Consider the following 16,690-nt stretch of genomic DNA (forward strand, 5'->3'; position numbering starts at 1 on the left):
TCTAGTGGAATGGAATGTTGGCCCTCTAGCTCTGTGTTGAGTCTCTATTGTACAGGCTCTCCTGAATAGACATAGAAAAGGGACTACATAGCGCAGCCGTCCCTTACACTTCGTGAACGCCTTGGCCATTGTGGAATTAACCTTTTTTTCTTCTCACTGGAAAATTACGCTATGTGAGGGAGGATCAAAAACACCAATCACTGTAGGTTCGAAAATAAAATATTTGCCATTTTGTAACGACATTACAATATAGCACATACGCAACGTTGCTCTCTTCGCAGCGTCCTACATTATTTTAGTTCAGTTTTGATCCCGCCCTACGGATAGTGCTGAGCTCCTGACAGCCCGCCGCTAGTCCGTCTTCTACTCCACTGCGGGAACATGTGAGCGCGCGGGGGAGGGTCAGGGGTCATACCAAGATGGCGGCCTCCATGTCTGACATGTTCTGGCTCTCGGTGCCGCCGGCGGGGGGCAGCGCCGTGGAGGTGCGCTTCATCAACAGCGTCAAGGTAAAATAGGAGGGGCTCAGGTGCTCGCTTCCTACTCCCCCTGCCTGCTGCCCACTAGGGAGAACTGCGCTTCAGTGCTGCAGCAAAAGATATACTCTCTGCAGGGAGAGTCTACCGCCTGCCTCTCCCGGATGGTTTAGGTCTGTGCTGCTTCTGCTGGGGATTGGCTCTGTGCTTCTGAGACGGATAGCCTCTGTGTACCTGTTAATCCAACGGAGAGCGTTTGTACCGCTGTCAGCCCCATCCATAAACGTTTCGTCCTCAGTTAGTGGGTATCTCCCACTGACTCAAGCCAAACTGAAGTGATGGTAGCCAAAATGAAATCTGGCACCCAGAAAGACGAAAACATGCAGGCAAGATGACACACGTAGCCTTAAAAGGGAGCGTTGAAATATATTTATTCTTGCAGCATTTTATTCCTCATTTTAGTCAAAAAATGTGTTTAGTTGCTCTGATGCTTCAGCCTAACATCTTTCAGTGAAAGGTTCAGTGTGGACCAACAGGACGTTGTTGGCATTGTGCTGGTCACATTAGCGACAGGAGTATTTACTTTGTATAAATAAATACAGTTTTACAACCTACCTGCCTTACTATAAACTTTGGCAGACGATATAGGTCCTGATCTGTGTGTTTTATATTTTTTATATATATATTTCAAGGAATAAACTTTAGTTGCATGGACGTTAACGTGACAACCTAACTCCACAAAACCCCTGAAATTCAACTAAAGCCAGCTTAATTTCATGCCCCCTGTTGCACAGCATATGACCACGATAATGACATCACAGATCACATCACTGATGACATTACTAATTACATGTTGTAGAAGAACACTGATAACATCGCAAATTGCATCACTGAGGCCAACACTAATGACATTTTATATAATAGATGACATCAATAATGACATTAGACATAACATGATTAATATGTTGGCTCATAAATACTTTGATTTTCTTAATAACTATTTAGGCCATTGTGGCCTGCTAGTGGTTTAAAATATACAGTGAACATGGGTGAAGACTGGCCAGTGCCCATGACTAAAGACCATGATTGGTACCCATGAATGTGTTAAAATATATTTGGCCATGTACACTGACAATGGCTGAAGGCCATCCTCAATGCTGATTACTGTTGTGATGTCATCAGTGATGGGATCTGTGATGTCCTCATTGTGTTCATAGGCTGCGCAACAGGGTATGCAAAGTTAAGGTGGCTTTAGCTGAATTTCAGGGGTTATGTTGCCTTAAGTCCTCACCTTAAAATCCATGCAACAAAAGTTTTTTTTTCCCTTGCATTTCAAGGGTTTTGATATTTCATAGATTTTTAGAATGCTTCCTATCATGGTCTTTGGCCATGGTCACACTGTCCATTTAAAAATGCTACCAGACCACTAGCCATGGCCGGTTGGCACTGCCACTCTATATTTTAAAATGCTTGCAACCCATCGCTCAAAGACTTTCATCAATCACAAACTGATTTTGTCCTGTTCTGACAGTGGCATTGTTAAAATATTGCAGGCTTTGAGAACTCATGTTTTTAGGCAATGCGGAGTGAGATTAAATTATTTGCAATGGACATCGCACTTTGGTTAAGCAGCATGCTCAAAGCACTTTGTTTTATGGCCGGTCTCTTGGTGACTGTTGTGATACATGTGAATGTTAGCAATGCCACTATGTTAGAATTGTGATCATTAACCTGGGCCAGACCCAGTCAGGATTGTGAATGTTAGCAATGCCGCACTCAGTTAGAATTGTGAACATTAGCCTGCGCCAGACCCAGACAGGATTGTGAATGTTAGCAATGCCACTAGGTTAGAATCGTAATCATTAGCCTGTGCCAGATCCAGTCAGGATTGTGAATGTTAGCAATGCCACATTTAGTTAAAGTAGTGAACATTAGCATGCAGCACATCTAAACAGGATAGTAAAATGTCGGCAAGTGCCACACTTAGATAGAAGAACAAATATTATCAGTAACTCCAACCTAGAAATTGCTCCTACTGCTTTTGCTCATAAATTCACGCAAACACTCCCATCCCATATCATTACACTTACTCTCTATTCTACACCATCACACATTTAGAATGCAGCTATACCCCTGATCAATTTGGCCTAGCTGTTCACATACGAACATTACCCCCCCAAACACCTCATCACTCTAATAAAATGCAGCTCTCCCATGACATTCTGGACTAGCTGCTCACATAAGCATCCTACAGGCCTAACGCAGCCAGAACCCAGTCTGGGTGTCCACTCACCAGACTGCACACATTCAACTGGCATCTTCTCCACATAACGCTAGGATGCAGCTGCCATCTGACAATTACATCAGCTGCACACATAACTGGTGAAACCACTCACCCTATGACACTTTCTCTACTGACCTGGACTGCGGTCCCTTAGGGTGTTCAACCTACCAGCGCTTTGAGGTCATACCAATGATATATAGAGCGCTATATAAATACCAAATAACATAACATTGCACGACTTCAACGAACCACATTCAAGCAGCAAAGAAATTGGAAAAAATGATCAGCTGCAAGCTACTTTCTGCACCCGTTGCGACAATTCAGAAGCTGGCACCCATGAATATATGCACAGTAAGTGAACATATATCTTAAAGTGAAATATACAAATGAAGTTCATTTGACCTTGACCTTAGAAGAAAGTGCGCAAGACAAAATAGCATTTTGCTTTGTAAAGATAACTTGAAAAGTACACATTCCATAGTGTCACTCAAATATATGAATCCTTATTGAATTATTTTAGGCAAAAAGTGTACATTTGTGCCATTATACCCACCACCCCATTGACTGGCAGACTACAAATACAAGAATGTAATTCAGAAAAAGGCCAAAAAATGATCTCTGAGTGCAATACTTTCAATGACTGACAGTAGCACGGTTTAAAAAAACAGCACCTTTTAAAGGGCGCATTTTGCTGTGACTGTTTGGCTGTTATAGCATCAGGATCTGTTTGCAGAATTTACTGTGTGAAGCTGCGACCTGCTCCCGCTCCTGTTGCCTTAAGGGTCATAGCCCCGCCCCATCCAGGAAGAGGAAGCATAAGAGGCTGGCCAGCTCACCCTTGAGGCGTTAAGCCCGCGCGTGTAATTGGCGCATTTTGCTATGACTGTTTTGCTGGACTTGCTGGCCGTAGGTGTGGGCGACCCAACAAAGTACGCTTTTCTTTGGAGCTGGAAATCTGCAGCTGAGCGTGCGTATACAGGTCTGCAGGTGGGGCTTACGGCGTGCTGAGGTCACGTTAAAGATCTGAGGAGGTAAGATCATACGTCGTTGCAAGACTTTGTTACCCCCTAGTCGGAGCTGCACTGAATCTGCATTTGCAAATTGGGGTCTGGCAGTGAAGCGTGCTGCTGATTGGCTACTGATGTGATCATTGCTGTTGAGCGTTTTAGTGACTTCTCGAAGGAGCCATGGGAACCAAAACTGAATAGTGAACGTTTTCAACTTAGCCGCACATACCGTGGAGACCCAAGACTCCGCTGACGATAAAAGGTCACGCTGTGTGTGGAACCTTTTAAACACTCGTTTGAGAGAATGCGGGGGATTCACTCCTTTGATCTCGTGAGTACCTCTGCCTCTAACGAAGGCACTGAACCAAAAACCCGTTGTGTGAATACACGCCCGAATAGCAAACAAAACTAAAGTCTGACTAACTATGGAAGGGCTGAATAGCGCTATAAAGGTGGCGCATAGGCTAAAGGCGACCTCTTTGCTGGATCCGCAGACAAGACAGCGTGCCAAAGTGGTATTAAATAACTCAATACAATTATATTGAGCAAACTCTATCGAAACAGCTCACAAAGAAAACTTCTATTTTAAATCCAGTTCCCCAGGGATTGTTGCAACTACCACCCTCCCCTACAACTTCAGTGATAGAGATAACTACACCTGCAATGCTAGATGTAACTTCCCTAGAACCAGTGGCTTCAGAGCAACAAGCTGCCCAGAAAATGGGTGACCCAGTCTCTGCATTGAGTGAGACCAATATTATTGAAGATACAGACACAAAGAGCAAAAGCAAATAGGTTGCCGTACCGAGGACGTTGCCGCCTAAGGGAACTGTAGCCGTCATGTGGACGCAGGATGATGAGATTGGCCTTCAGCCTTCCACTATACCGTTGGCATATATTGGTACACCTGCACCTATCCATCAAGATTCTATGGATATCCACGATGCATGGGATGCCCAAGAGAACGAACAGGTGACTACCCCACAACCCCAGCTCGTTGCTCCCTCATCCAACAGAGCAAAAGATACCCAGATTAAACATCAGACCGGACACCTACAAGTTGGCCCATTGGATGTATCACAGCGTTCTACGCCAACTTAAGTAGCAATACTTGACTATACTGTCCACCAGGTACCACAGGGTCAACATGATACGAAAGATGGAGCGCGAGAACCTTCAATGATGGCAGAGACATCTGGTATGTCTAAAAAGGAAAAAGCGAAGCAAGCAAAACTCAAATGCTGCAATTGCATGTGAAGCAAAAAGTGGGCGAGCACGCTACTGGACTGCCCCCGAGAATCAAATCCACAAGAACAGTCTGTCTATCTATGGATATTACTGAGATTGAATCTTTGATGTCTGATTTCGATAAAAGAAATGAAGTCTTCTGTGGTGTCTTAATCCCAAGACATGCATCGACCTCTGGCGATGAAGCCGCAAGTATACGATTCAGCCATGGGCAATGACGAATCTATGCTGGAGTTAAAGCCGAAGGTGTATGAAAGGAAAGCAAAATTCCTGTATGAAAGGAACAAACCTAATATCTTAAGTGAACTGAACACTTTCAATTTGGGTGAACACCACAGAGTGCCAAGAGATGATCCCGAACTTGAAAGAAACCACACTGAGAAGGAGGTGCATGAGGGATGTTACCAACAGAGGATTCCTACAACAATACTGGACCTCCAAAATATGCTCATAACAATTATAACTTATTCAATGATCCCATTCATGAAGTTGCATTAAATTAATAAGGATCAAGCAACTCTCCTGGCGATGATGCACACTAAGCAAGTGTATATCGAACAAAAGAAAATGGCCAAGGAGAGGCTGTTCAACGTTACATTGCATACAACAGACCTACAGTGGCTACAACTCAACCACCTTTACAGAATACACCATCCACTGATCTGAAAAAACCAGTAGTGGACGCGTTTCAAATATTCCTGAAAAGTGGAAAGGAGTTGGAAGCATTCAAGGAGCCACCTAAAAAGGGGGAAAAGCTACCAAACAAACAGGCACGAGCGCAAAAAAGCTCAACATAATGCTTCCACCACAAGCACCAAAACCTCCCGAGCCTTCGAACCTGGTAATACCAAATAAGACTGCAAAAGATAAGATAATCGCTCCCATCTAGTGGACTTCTTCTACAAGTACTGGCGCACAAGCAAGTTCACGAATAAGTTCTGCTTTGCTGCTCAGGAGGACTGTTTTCAATCTCTGTTGGACTTGTGTTCCTGAATCAACGCTATCATATGATTTGAGCTACGCGTCACAACAGTGCCTCAGTCCACGCTGGTGTCTCTGATACTGATTGCTTTGTTTGTCTGGTTGAAGGGGACTTTTGTGCTGATTGAACTAACTTTGATTGACACTCTCAGTTTACCCGCCCAGGAAACGGCATGGTATGGTCTATTACAAATTGGGCTCGCACGCGCACAGCGAGCGCGCAAGTTCACAGATAAGTTCCGCTTTGCCCCTTCGCCGCGACATAGCGGCTGTGGCTTTGCCCCTTTTTGTTTTTTGGAGGTTTTCAAAGCCGTGGTTAGCGGTACTTGGGTAACATCTATCTTTGCTCATTTTCACAGATTCAAGGATAACGATTTGTTTTTTTGAAAATTACTTTTACTGATTTATTGCTCATGGTATTTGTCGCATACTCTTTAAAAACAAACATGCCTGATGATAATATTGCTACATTACGTGCTACAAGCACCACTCCGCAAATGTTTAATTCTCAACTTCCATCTTTCACTTTGTCACTAAGGTTCTCAGGTACCCTTTCCACTAATCTGCACACCTCAGGCTCATTTCAAAAAGTTAACATTGAGCCAAATGTGCACACTCCATCACATACAGCTGCAAGCGGGAGCCTTGTTGTTCCACCCCGCTCGTATCGTTGGCACAGACGACACCCAGTGTGCTTGTGGCGGGTACTCGCACTAAAAACATTATTTCGGATCAAACTATTCTAGCTTCTTTAAAAGCTAGAAATGTTAAAAGAAATTTTGCAATAAGTTTCTAACAAGCATATCACCAATTCCATCCATGGTTGCAGATAGTACTAGCATATCAATAAATGCGAGTCAGTGCGAATCACCCATATCCATACGTAGTGAAGGACATTGTACACCAGCTGAGGAAGCATCTCACGACTCCTTTTCAACGCCATCAGATTCTTCCGTTACGTTATTCGCTCTCCCCACACAAAGGGCATTGAAGTTGCGTTCCTCCCTCTGCAGCCTCTAACATGATGGAGCTGGCTCTCACTGCTGTTAACACCTCGGTCTTGGGCTTACACAAACTATTTGAACTGATGCATGATAAATTAAATAAACAAGCCTTCCAATTGGAAGAGCCTGTGCTATGGACACAACATCAAAATCAGCCTTTAAAGGTGGTTTTACCACAATCTTCTACTCGACCTCATGATTTGGAAGACTCAGTTATTAATTGTGGCAATATGTCTGACCAAACACACTCCATACACTTGGCTCGTCCACAAGGCATTGATATATCTTGCCCAGGTAATTCTGAAGTAACCATGCAATTACCACAGTTCTCTAATATCATTCGTGCAATTGAGGATGATTCGGATAATTGTGGTGTGATTGTGATACCCTCCATAGAAAACTCTGAAGATCTACCTGTCGGAGAAGGAGAGTCTAATACGCCTTCTCCCACGACGCAGCATGTTCTGGAAACCAGGGGTAAAAGACCTCTTTGACAACAGCCTCAAAGACATTTGTCAATTATGAAAAAAACTAAGATCCAGCCTGCCCGTAGAGGGGTCAAAACTCTTCTTAATGCCTTTTTTAAAGCAATAGGAGGTTCGGTCCCCATGGCTCAGAAAGAACGTAGTCAGCCACCAGTTCATAACATTGTGGCGGATGTTGTGAACCCACCCACAAGAGATATATTTCCACCTTTGATCTTGCAAAGAAGCCTCAACCAACAAGGGATTTACCCACATAAAAACAACTCTTGCTTATTTGCAAAAATGAAGAAATAGTAAAAAAGAAAAATTGAGAGAAACAATAATGATAAAATATACATAAGAATTCAGAAAGAACGATCTGAATCTCCACTCAGAACAAAAAAAAAATTCACATGAGGTGAGTGAACTAAACAGGTTACATAATTTGATAAGTTAATTCTCCCAACCCAACATTCTAATCACCTACTTTTCTTTATTTAATTACTGATTCTTATTTCTTTTCTTTACACTTTCTTGTTAGTATCTCTCCTGAAGAAACACAGGCAAATACTGTGGGGAAACACGTGTTGAGAGAAACAAATGTAATTATAAGAAAGTTAGTGCATTTGAGAAATAATTTACAAGCATGTGAATTGAAAATCAGAGTTGCATGAAACGTATGGAAAAATAATACAATTTGGTTTCTATAATGTTTGTACCAGTAGCGCAACCCACAAAAGTGTTTTTCTAAAAGAAAACTCTTGCATATTTGCCCTTGGACTCTTGTAGAGACTATCACACAAATAGTCTGATACCATCTATATGCATTCTAAATGTCAATCCACCAGATCTCTACACCAAATACCAGAGGCTCCCATGAATGCAGGAAGGTTGCAAAACATCCAACACAGTACTCTAGGTCAGACACGAAAGAACACTTTACCAGCGAGCGAGCTCTCAGTAATTCACAGCCACTGTCACAGTTGTCAAAAACCTCAATCTTTTCTTTCATCTTAAAATGCAGAGAAGGGCCCTATCCAACATATGACCTTAACAGAAGTAGTGTTTTAAACATGTTCAGAGATGTTGCTGAGCTACAGGATGTCACCTCAAGAGACATAGATCAGATTGAGTTTATTTCTGACGTGGCAAGTTCTATTGTCAGACTATGGATCCCGTCAGGGGTGGTGGCAAATACCATTTGGCAGGCGAAAATGTCGTTGTTTGAGATGGGCTTTCTTCTGGCACAGGATCCGAAATGTAATCCAAATCAGACCACGGATCACATTTCCAAACCCAATATATATCAGAGTGCACAGGTAACCAATACCGATAATGCAGAAATGCAAGGATTGCAATTTATCGCAAGGAATGAACCACTAATGACAGATAACCAAAATGCCCTAAAAATAGCCAGTTGGAACACGAGAGGGCATACACATCTGCAAGTTTCTATCAAGAGGTTGCCTTTCCTCTTTCACATATTATCCTTACAAGAAACATGGTTAATTACGCCCCCAATATGGGACGGATACAATGTTGTACTCCTCACCGCGTTGTTAACCAGGGGTAGACCCTCCTCGGGACTCCTTGTAGCTGTCAACTGCCAAATGGGGTTATCCATCATACCGTGGGCATCAGAAAATATTCATCTTCAACTAGTTGTTACAATTGCAGCACAGTCATTGGCTGTTCTGAATATACGTAGAAATCCAACTGCTTGGCCAGATGAAGCATTTTACAATGGTTTGATTAGATTGTTAGAGTTGATCAACACATCTGCCTCCACCTTACACACCATCATCATGGGAGACTTGAATCTAGATTGTTGCAATCAAAGCGCCAAACTCAAGACGTTTTTACATGGCAGAAAGGAACTTTGTAATAGTTAATGGTGCAGTCGTTGGTGATACACCAGCCCAAACGACGTGGTTTCGCAATAACAGTGCAAGAATCATTGATTACATTTATGTTGATCAGAGTCTGTTTAGACAGACACAAAAGTTAGTTATCAGCGCTCAACCTTGCAGTGACCACAAGCTGCCTGCCCTCTCTATTGCATGGAATATACCAAAGCCAAGAGTTTTAACGGTGAACAGTGGTTTTGGGGTCAATAATGCAAGGACAAGACTGAAATGGTCTAACCTCAAAGTTCTTGAGTTTGAGAGTCTGGTACTGTGATATGATTAACGTTGGAGTTCAATATACAGAGATCCTGGCGCCCTTTGCTTATACGATTTCCATCCCAAGCAAAGCGAGTAATCTGAGACAAAAAGACAGAATTTGGGCAAATAAAACGTATAATCCTTGCATCACGGAGTAGTAATCGGTGGCAAGTTTTAAAATCTGCTAAAACACAGTATAAAAACTGGTTACAGAGACACAAATCAATCATGTTTCAAAGAGACAGTGAAGAAATGGTGAAGGCAATGATTGACAAGAATTCTGCTGAGATGTGGCACCTTCTTGGAAATCATTTGAGTAACAGAGAAGCGGATGCACAGCTAAATGCGGTAAATGAACAGCAATGGGTTGCATACTATTCTGACCATTATGCCGATACCAAATTCGATAAATTGAAATACCTACGAGCGCGTGCTAGTAGGTGGTATCTCGACTTCACGATAACTGATATTGAAGACATCATTAGACAAAACTCTCCCCGCCACGAATAACGATTATACACAGGCTTTAGCCTTACTTAAACTGTTCAGAGAAACAGAGACAGTAGATGCATGGAGAATACAAAAGGGCAACATAAGAGATTACACACATTTCTCCAACGTTCATAAGGGATACTCAAGAATTGACCTAATCCTGATCCCCGGCTGCCTCGTCCCATGCATCATCAACACGGACATCCACACTCGCATGATCTCCGACCACTCCCCGATATCAGTAAACATATCCATCTCAGGCCAGAAATCACCCCCTCAAAGATACTGGAAACTGAACGACTCACTCCTCCTGGACATTAGTATAAGGGCCGAAGTGGAGGAATCACTGATAAAATACTTCGAAGAGAACACCACACAATCATCCCCCATCAATATAATCTGGGACGCAATGAAAGCGGTGGTTAGGGGAGTGCTAATAGGGGCTGGAGCAGAGCAGCGAAGGATTTCAAACATTGCCTCCTCCAAACTGGAGGAGGAAGCAACCCGCCTTGAATCCCAGCTAAAAACGCACTACTCAAGGAAATCCGAGCGAGCCCTGAGGAAGGCAAAAACAGCCTTGGAAATGCACTGCGCCGACCGGGCAGCCAAGTCCTTAGCATACACAAAACAATTTTACTACGCTAAAGGAAACAAAGCGAATAGAATATTAGTACAGAAGCTAAGAGCTCTCCGCAGCCGGAACAATATTCTCAAATTACGAAGTGGAAATGGGAAACTACTCTTCTCCCCATCGGAGAAAATAAATGAACTACTGAGATACCATACCTCTATAATGTCCAGCGATCCGCTAAAACCAAAAGACCTACCAGAATACCTAAATGCACTTCCGCCCCGCAACGCCGACCATCTGGAACACCTAGAGGCTCCCATCGGGGAAGAAGAAATCACCGAAGCCATCAAAGTCCTCAAACCTTCTGCTCCAGGCCCAGACGGCCTTACCGCAACCTTCTACAAAAAATTCACCAGAGTCCTGGCCCCACAGCTGTCCACCTTGTTCAACTCCTTTCTGTCCACGAAAACCGTCACAAAATCCATGGCTGAATCAATCACGATCCTGCTCCACAAACCTGGAAAAGACCCCGAACTGCCTGACTCCTACCGGCCCATATCACTCCTGAACAACGACGGAAAAATCTTTGCCAAAGTGCTAGCCAAAAGACTAGGCCCGACCCTTCCAGACCTAATCAACCGCGACCAAACGGGATTCATCCCCGGCAGAGGGACCCATGATAACATACGCCGGGTCCTGAACCTAATTGAAAGCGCTCATAAACTCAAAACGAAAATGGCTGTAATCTCACTAGACGCCCACAAAGCCTTCGATCGAGTGGACTGGGGATATATTCGCGAGGTCCTCTATCGTTTTGGCTTCGGCCCCAACTTTACATCATGGGTCATGGCCAACTATCAAATCCCCACCACACAACTCCGAGTTAACGGAACGAGATCTGAACACATCCGCATCACGAGAGGCACTAGACAGGGCTGCCCGCTCTCACCCCTGGTCTTCGCCCTATCCATGGAGCCCTTTGCCGCCAGAATCAGACGAAGTGAAACCATAAAAGGGATCCAGGTGGGAAAACAAGAATATAAAATCGCACTCTATGCCGACGACGTCATGCTCACCATGACAGACCTCCCAGCCTCATTAGGGTCCCTGTGGAAAGAGATCGAGACGTTTGGCTCCATGTCAGGATTTAAAGTCAACTTAACTAAATCCTCAGCATTACCCATCAATCTTTCTCACCTGGACGAGGTCACACTCGCACCACTTTCGCCGATTCCCTGGGCCAAAGACGCCATAGAATATCTCGGAGTCCAGATCACCGGAAATCCAACGCGCCTTTACTCCAAAAACATCCCACAACTACTTAGCGCTCTGCAAAGCGACCTCAAAAGATGGAAACAACAAGAAATCTCTTGGTTCGGTCGAATATCAGCCGTGAAAATGAATCTAATACCCAGATGGCTATATCAATGTGCATCCCTACCAATACAGATTCCACCACCGGCCATACAAGCTCTACAGAAGAAGGTGATGGAGTTTGTCTGGGGTGGGAAGAAACCCAGAATCAACAAACGAATCATGTTGAAGAGCAAACCGCTGGGAGGAATGGGAGTCCCGGACCTTGCCGGCTACTCACTAGCGGCCCAACTATCGCATGCCTTCGCCTGGATGCAAGAAGCAGACCCCCCATTATGGCGCCAAATTGAAGAATCCTGGAGCCCGGTCCCACTACATGATCTCCCACACCTACCAACAACAAAAGCTCAGCCCAACTCGGGGCCACTATCGGCCACACTCACCACAATCAAAGCTGGAAATCCGCAGCGCGGAAATGGGGTCTTCGTGGTCACCTAGGACCTATGTCTCCCATCTGGAACAACCCAGCCTTCTCCCCCGGAAACACACCCCGAAACTTCCACGCCTGGATAGCAGGGGGTTTAGCCAAAACCAGCGACTTTATAGAAGAGTGCTCCCCCATCACATTCGAAAGATGTAAAACAAAATTCAGAGTGGACGAACGAGAAAGATTCCGATACTCACAAATCAGGCACTGGATGTCCCACAAAGCGACCCGAGACAAATGCTCGAGAGAGCCAACAGCCATGGAACTCACCCTAACATCCCCGTCCAACAAAGGTAGAATATCCACCATATACCGTCTCCTAGACAGATCGGATCCAGCAAAGAAAGAAAGATACATGACGGAATGGGAAAAGGATATTGGCCGGGAAATAGCTGCGGAAAGCTGGGAGCAAATTTGGGCTAGACTCCATAAGAGCTCACAATGCGTCACAAATAAGGAAGGAGGCTACAAACTATGCTACAGATACTATGTCACCCCCACCCAAATCAATAAATCCAATCCAGACTTCTCCGCCTCATGCTGGCGGGGCTGCCAAACCGCGGGATCCCTCTACCACTTAGTATGGACATGCCCAAAGGCAGAAGCATATTGGAAGGAAGTGCTGAAGCACATTAAAGAAATCACTGGCCTCTCAATCCCATGGGACCCAGGAATTATCCTTTTGGGCGAAACCGGCAATGGAGCGTTCCCAATCTCAGGCCTTATCTCCCGCCTTTGCACCCACCTACTCCTGGCCGCAAAGATCGCAATGGCTCGATTGTGGAAAGACAGAAATGGCCCCTCAATCGCCCTATGGTGGGCTAAATGCTGGGAGATTGCAGTTGCAGAAAAAATCACTGCTATTCGCACCGACTCCTTAAACAGAACCATGAATATATGGGACCCATTCTTCGACTATGCGACCAAATATCCAACCCTCACCAGGAGGCCGCCACTCACCAGATGGCTCCAATGCAGTCCCATCTACTAACTAATAACGACCGTCCATTCCCCGAACACTCCAGCAAATAAGAGCACACTTAACCAGAAAGGTTCCGCCCAACCGCCATTCCGAGGAGCAACCACCTTCCCCCTACTTTACAATCTACAATAGACTATAAAGGATCTAACTAAAGCTTGTATCGACAGATGTTGCGCTGCTACATGTAATCACTCCATCTTGTAAAACCAATAAAATGTTTTTTTTGAAAAAAAAAGGCTAGTTCATCAAGGGCCGCTGGTCCAGATGGTATTTTGAATGCCACGTGTAAATCTAACTCTGCTGAATGGGATCGCATTTTATATCACATCTTCCAGGCAGTAGTCACCCCACAATCTATTCCTTCATCGTGGCAATCTTCAGTTATTATTCCAATTTTCAAGAAGGGGGACAGAAACATGGTGCAGAATTATCGACCAATTGCGCTCCAAGGCAAGATATTCTCGAAAATTTTACTGATTGGCTTTAATAAATGGACACTGGCAAACAGTCTACGAGACGCCCATGAAACAGGGTTTGTTGCGGGGATGGGGACCCAGATCAACTTAATAACCTTAAACACCATCAAAGCTCAGTGCCAAGATACTAAGCAAGCCTTAATTCTCGCTTTTATCGATTTAGTGCTTATTTTTGATAAGCTGAGATGTGACTGCTGCCCATCAACTCTGTGAGATTATTCTCGCCTTGCATTCAGATACCTCCATTCGTGTTCGTCTGTCTCTGGATGGGGTCCTATCATCACCCATACCGACAAGCCGTGGGTTAAAACAAGGTTGCCTATTGGCTTCCTCCATCTTCAATTATTTCATCCACGACACGAAACAAATCTTTCAAAATGTGATATCTGATTCACCTAAAATCAATAATCAGCAAGTTAATCGTCTGATGTATGCAGACGATATGGTACTTATTTCTCAAACCCAGTGTGGCCTTCAGGCCCTCCTAACAACACTTAATACTTACATAGTGTCTAATGAACTAAAGGTTAACACCAATAAATGATACTGAACAGCTCTCATCTTCCAATTCAAATAGCATCAGTCAATTTCTTGGAAAGTCTGCATTTGGAAAGTGAAAATGACAATTTCCTACCTTCTAAATAAGGTTCACTTCTTCTACCTTTTGGGCTTATCGATCCAATATAAGTTTGTGGTTTATCCTCATTTGTCTTGTTGCTTCATGAATGGTATTATGTATAGAGAATGTTTGTTTTAATTATGTATATTGTGTGAAGTTTTACTTCTATGTTCATTGTAACTGCAATTTTATTGTTTTTGTATCAATCTGTGGACTAATGCTGTGAAAATATTTGAAAGGTTGATTGAATACAACCAATTCAATAAAAAATAAAACGGAACAAATCGCCCACTTGGCAAGACATCCACAAATAGAAGATCTACTTGATTAATCAATATATATCGACTCCGCTGAATCAAGTGAAATAGCGATGCAATCGAGGCTGAATGAATCCAATTTCATCGTAATCGATGAATGCCTAATAGAGAGCGAAGACCCCCCCCAAACTTCCTGGAACTTTCCTGGGAAGAGATTTCAGATGATTCCTTGGATTACTCCGCTAGAAGTATACTATCACTAAGGACAGTATCTGAAACGGGCGAATCTGTATTTGAGGATGTGAGTACAGTGACCAGTGGCACACCCACCTTACGTGATAGAGTGAACTCCCGAGATCAGTCAGTGGATGTGCTCACCCGCTCGACAGTGTTAGGCAGAAACCTGTGCAGTTCCCTCTGGGACCACTGCAAAAGATTTAGGACTACAGGTGTTTGGCAGTAAACCCCCTTGGTAGCAGTCTGTACCACACAGATTCACTTGGTAGCTGTGGCTGAGCAGTCAGACTTCCCTCAAGAAGAGTTAGGCAGTATACAGAGTATTCACAAATAGGTCAAAAGAACATAGTAGAACAAGTAAACACTGACCAGGGCTTGGTGTAAAAGAGATATCATTATTTATTTAAAACCACATCTAGAAAAACACACAGGCACTAATAGTAAGCAATCCAAAAACACGGTCACTAAAAGATATACACTCCCTTCAAAGAATATTAGACAAGTCTTAAGTAAAGCCCCACTTATTTTCCGACAGCAGTGAGCGCTTAACGCTAACGATGGCACTCTAATAATTTGTTTAAAAAAGGGAGAGAAAAGCAGAGAATAAATTGGAACAGATCCCAACACTTTTTCACGAACACAACAAGAGAGGAATGCAAGTAACACCGTGAGTTTAGAGTCAGTAGGCCGGATCCACTTTAAGAGGATCAAACGAATTGTGTCCAAGGTCACACAGTTGCAGTGCACAAGAGTCTTGTAAAGGTTCAAAAAGTAGTTGGACCAAAGAAAGGGACCAGTTAGAAGGTCAAGGCGGCCAGCCCAGTCCAGAAGGTTAAGGGGTTATTATTACCTTGTAGCAATCTTTAGAAAGGGAGGCCTGGCAGACACGGTACCTTAAAGTGGTGAGAATAATCCAGCAGGGGCAGTTGTTCCTGGCAGCGGATGCAAGTCGGTGCTTCGTCCGGGGGAAGAGAGGATCTCGTCGAGGAGGAAGACAGGAGTCCGTTGCACTGCCAGGGAAGAAACCAGCCGCCGAGTTTCTCAGGTAAAAGGAGGTCTTTAGTTCGTGGTAAGTGGCTATCCGGTTGCCGGGGTGCTTGGCATGGGCAATTCGACCACTTAGCCGGTCGGGGATGCGAAGAGAAGAAGGTAAACTGGTTGTGCCCACCAGTCAGGGGAAGAAGCCTCTCCAGCCGGGAGATCTTCTCTGTCGTCGGGAAGTGGTCTCCCTCGTCGGATTCTCAGGTCCTGTGGCGACTTCTGAAGTTCCAGTCCCCAAAGCCCTGCTTTTATGCAGCATACCCCCATTCACTCAGCCTAGCTGTCAAACATGCTAAGTGGTGAGCCGGCACCACTTGGGCCAATCACACAAGAGTGCGACTTGAGTTACCAAGGTAACTCAGTCCAGGGTGCCTAAACCCCCTCCCACACCCTCTGTGGTACCCAGACAGATTGGCACCACTTTTGGAGGCTTCTGTGGAGAAGCCCGCCAAAAAGTGGAACAAAGGGCTCGACTTGGGTTGGAGTCACAGAAGAGAACACAAACGCCATTTTCGAATCGAGTCCTGGCAAAAAATAGCAACCGGCGAATTAATATTAAATAAACCGGCGGTATGTTCGAGGCTG

The 16,690-nt window shown here is 44.3% G+C and overlaps 1 protein-coding gene across 1 annotated transcript in view; it reads left to right on the forward strand.

Annotated features, from left to right (window-relative positions):
- The first annotated feature begins 321 nt into the window (after positions 1-321).
- The window catches only part of SMYD5 (SMYD family member 5), a 338,185-nt gene continuing 321,816 nt past the window's right edge, over positions 322-16,690 (forward strand). Inside the window, exon 1 of the mRNA XM_069632308.1 lies at positions 322-509. Coding sequence (XP_069488409.1) covers positions 420-509 — 90 coding nt within the window. The 5' untranslated portion in view covers positions 322-419. The remainder of the gene's footprint in view (positions 510-16,690) is intronic.

This window comes from Ambystoma mexicanum, chromosome 6q (assembly GCF_040938575.1).
Source record: "Ambystoma mexicanum isolate Mex_15411 chromosome 6q, UKY_AmexF1_1, whole genome shotgun sequence".
NCBI lineage: Eukaryota > Metazoa > Chordata > Amphibia > Caudata > Ambystomatidae > Ambystoma > Ambystoma mexicanum.